This window comes from Salvia splendens, chromosome 1 (assembly GCF_004379255.2).
Source record: "Salvia splendens isolate huo1 chromosome 1, SspV2, whole genome shotgun sequence".
Classification (NCBI taxonomy): Eukaryota; Viridiplantae; Streptophyta; class Magnoliopsida; order Lamiales; family Lamiaceae; genus Salvia; species Salvia splendens.
This window is the reverse complement of record NC_056032.1, coordinates 24,155,882-24,158,079: the sequence shown is the minus strand read 5'-3', so window position 1 is coordinate 24,158,079 and position 2,198 is coordinate 24,155,882. Positions and strand designations below refer to the sequence as shown.

Sequence of the window (2,198 nt, the reverse complement as noted above, 5' to 3'; positions counted from 1 at the left end):
GTGGCGATGGTGACCTAACAGGACTTAAATTCAATTAAATAAAAGGAGCTAGGGTTTTATAAAAAAGGGTTTGACTAAGGAAATAAATGAACAATAGATAAAGAGAAAAGGGTTAGGGTGACTCTTTGACAGATGGACCAAAGGAGAAAACAATTATAATCATTGGTATTCAAGATAACAAAGGGTTCAACGTACTCCAAAACGTATCATGTCTTTAGATTCTAAACGGAACTCAAAATAGTGTCAAGATCAAACAATAACTAAAATTCCCACCGCCAGCGAGGGATAATTAGGGCAACAGGAAAAATATGAGGCTGGAAAAATGCTGGTTCTGTTCTTCTACAATTTACCCGGGCCATGGGATTCAGTATGTTCGTAATGATGCGAAGATCTTTAGATTTTGTCGATCCAAATGCCATAAGAACTTCAAAATGAAGAGGAATCCCCGGAAAGTAAAATGGACGAAGGCTTACAGACGGTTGCACGGAAAGGACATGACACAGGATTCGACCTTTGTTGAGAGGAAGCGGAATAGACCTGAGAGATACGACAGGAATGTGACTGAGAACACTCTCAAGGCCATCAAGAAAATCGACAAAGTCAGAGTTGACAGAGAGGCCAGACACATTGCTAAGAGACTGAAGCCGAAGAAGGCCCAGTTGCAGAGGGAGGCAGCAAGGGACCTGGAACGGAGCATTTCAATGGTCAAAGCTCCAGGAGCTCTTCTACGAGATCCCTCACTCACCTTACCTATCAAGGTCAAGGTTTCCCAACCGGAGACGGTGGAAAATTGTATGGAGGAGTGAGTTTGGCCCACCTTCACTTTTGTTCACAATTAAATGAGGTCCATGTACTCGAAGAGGTATTCATTAAGGTTCATATCAGTAGAAATGAATCATTCGACATTACAACTTATTTAAATAGGAATTCATCTTGTTCGTTACTTAGACAATGTCTTGTTTTCTGTATCTCCTTGAACTCACTGCAGGTTTTGTGATATGTTTGTCCCTTTTATGAATAATAAAAAAAAAGATCAAACAATAACTAAAACAAGTTTCAGCTGAAGCATCCAAGAGAAGAGTGAAGTTATGTGTGAAGACACAACGACACTCACAGATCAAAGATAAACAATTCATTCTTCAATTAACTTGCTCAACACCACCATACTCTCGCCGCCGCTCAACCTGCACATAGGGAAAACACATGCAGGGCTAAGTACTATAAACATTTTCAATAAAAGTATTATTTATCATGCCATACATAAGTAACCATCGGGGTTTTATCTTTAGAAAGGCCCGAGGCACTCAAAATCATTTCCTATTGTAAAAGTCGACTGATCAGTCATTTTCCCATAGACGTTAACTATATCTGCCAATACATGACTTGAAATGTGGCCACAAACCAAGTCACTAGACCGGTCAGCCCGTACGCTAGCACACAGTCTACCATAGGTGTACACTAATCCAAGTAGGGTTTGCGGCCCTACGAGGACCCGAATTCGATTTAAATAATAGTGGCAAAGCCACATCAGATAGGCACGTTAAAATCAAAATACCGCATGATAAATATAGTTGCATTCCCATCGATAAGATATTTAGGACATGGTCCTTATTTAAAAGAAAGCCCACATCGCTTGTTTAGATAACATAATACACAACTCAAAGCAACCCTTGTTCCTTGTGCTCATGTACGCATGACAACCCTTGTCAACACCACAATACAATCAGCCTTTCATCCCCAAAATTATCATGCATGCTCTAACGTTCCTTCCATCGTCTCTTTAATTTACCCATCTCAAACGTTCATCAACACAAGGAAACACACCATAGCTTACATCAACGAACAACACATCACTTCATCATAGAATGATTCAAAACTTAACAACATAGATTATTTTTGTATGATAGAAATCTGGCAGAATAGCGCAGTCATTTTGTAAAAATCATTAAAATTTCATCCGACCTCCGTTGGGGCAGAAATTTTACCACAATACAGTAGACACATCAAAGATCATCCAGTTAAAATTTCACATCAAATCACATCTTTAGGTCGGTCAAATCAACTCACTGGACGAGAATATAAATTCTGGCAAAACTGCGCAGTCGACTTCAAAAATTCATTAAAAATTCATATTTCGTCCAAAAAGGCTGAAATTTACACACAACACAGAAAACACCTTGAAGTATACCCAGTTAAAA

General features: G+C 39.1%; 1 protein-coding gene across 1 annotated transcript; it reads left to right on the top strand.

Moving 5' to 3' along the window:
• The first annotated feature begins 278 nt into the window (after positions 1 to 278).
• LOC121745533 (probable ribosome biogenesis protein RLP24) lies at positions 279 to 947 on the top strand. The gene has a single exon (XM_042139484.1). The coding sequence runs from the start codon at positions 309 to 311 to the stop codon at positions 804 to 806; it is 498 nt and encodes a 165-aa protein (XP_041995418.1). The 5' UTR covers positions 279 to 308; the 3' UTR covers positions 807 to 947.
• Positions 948 to 2,198: the final 1,251 nt, after the last annotated feature.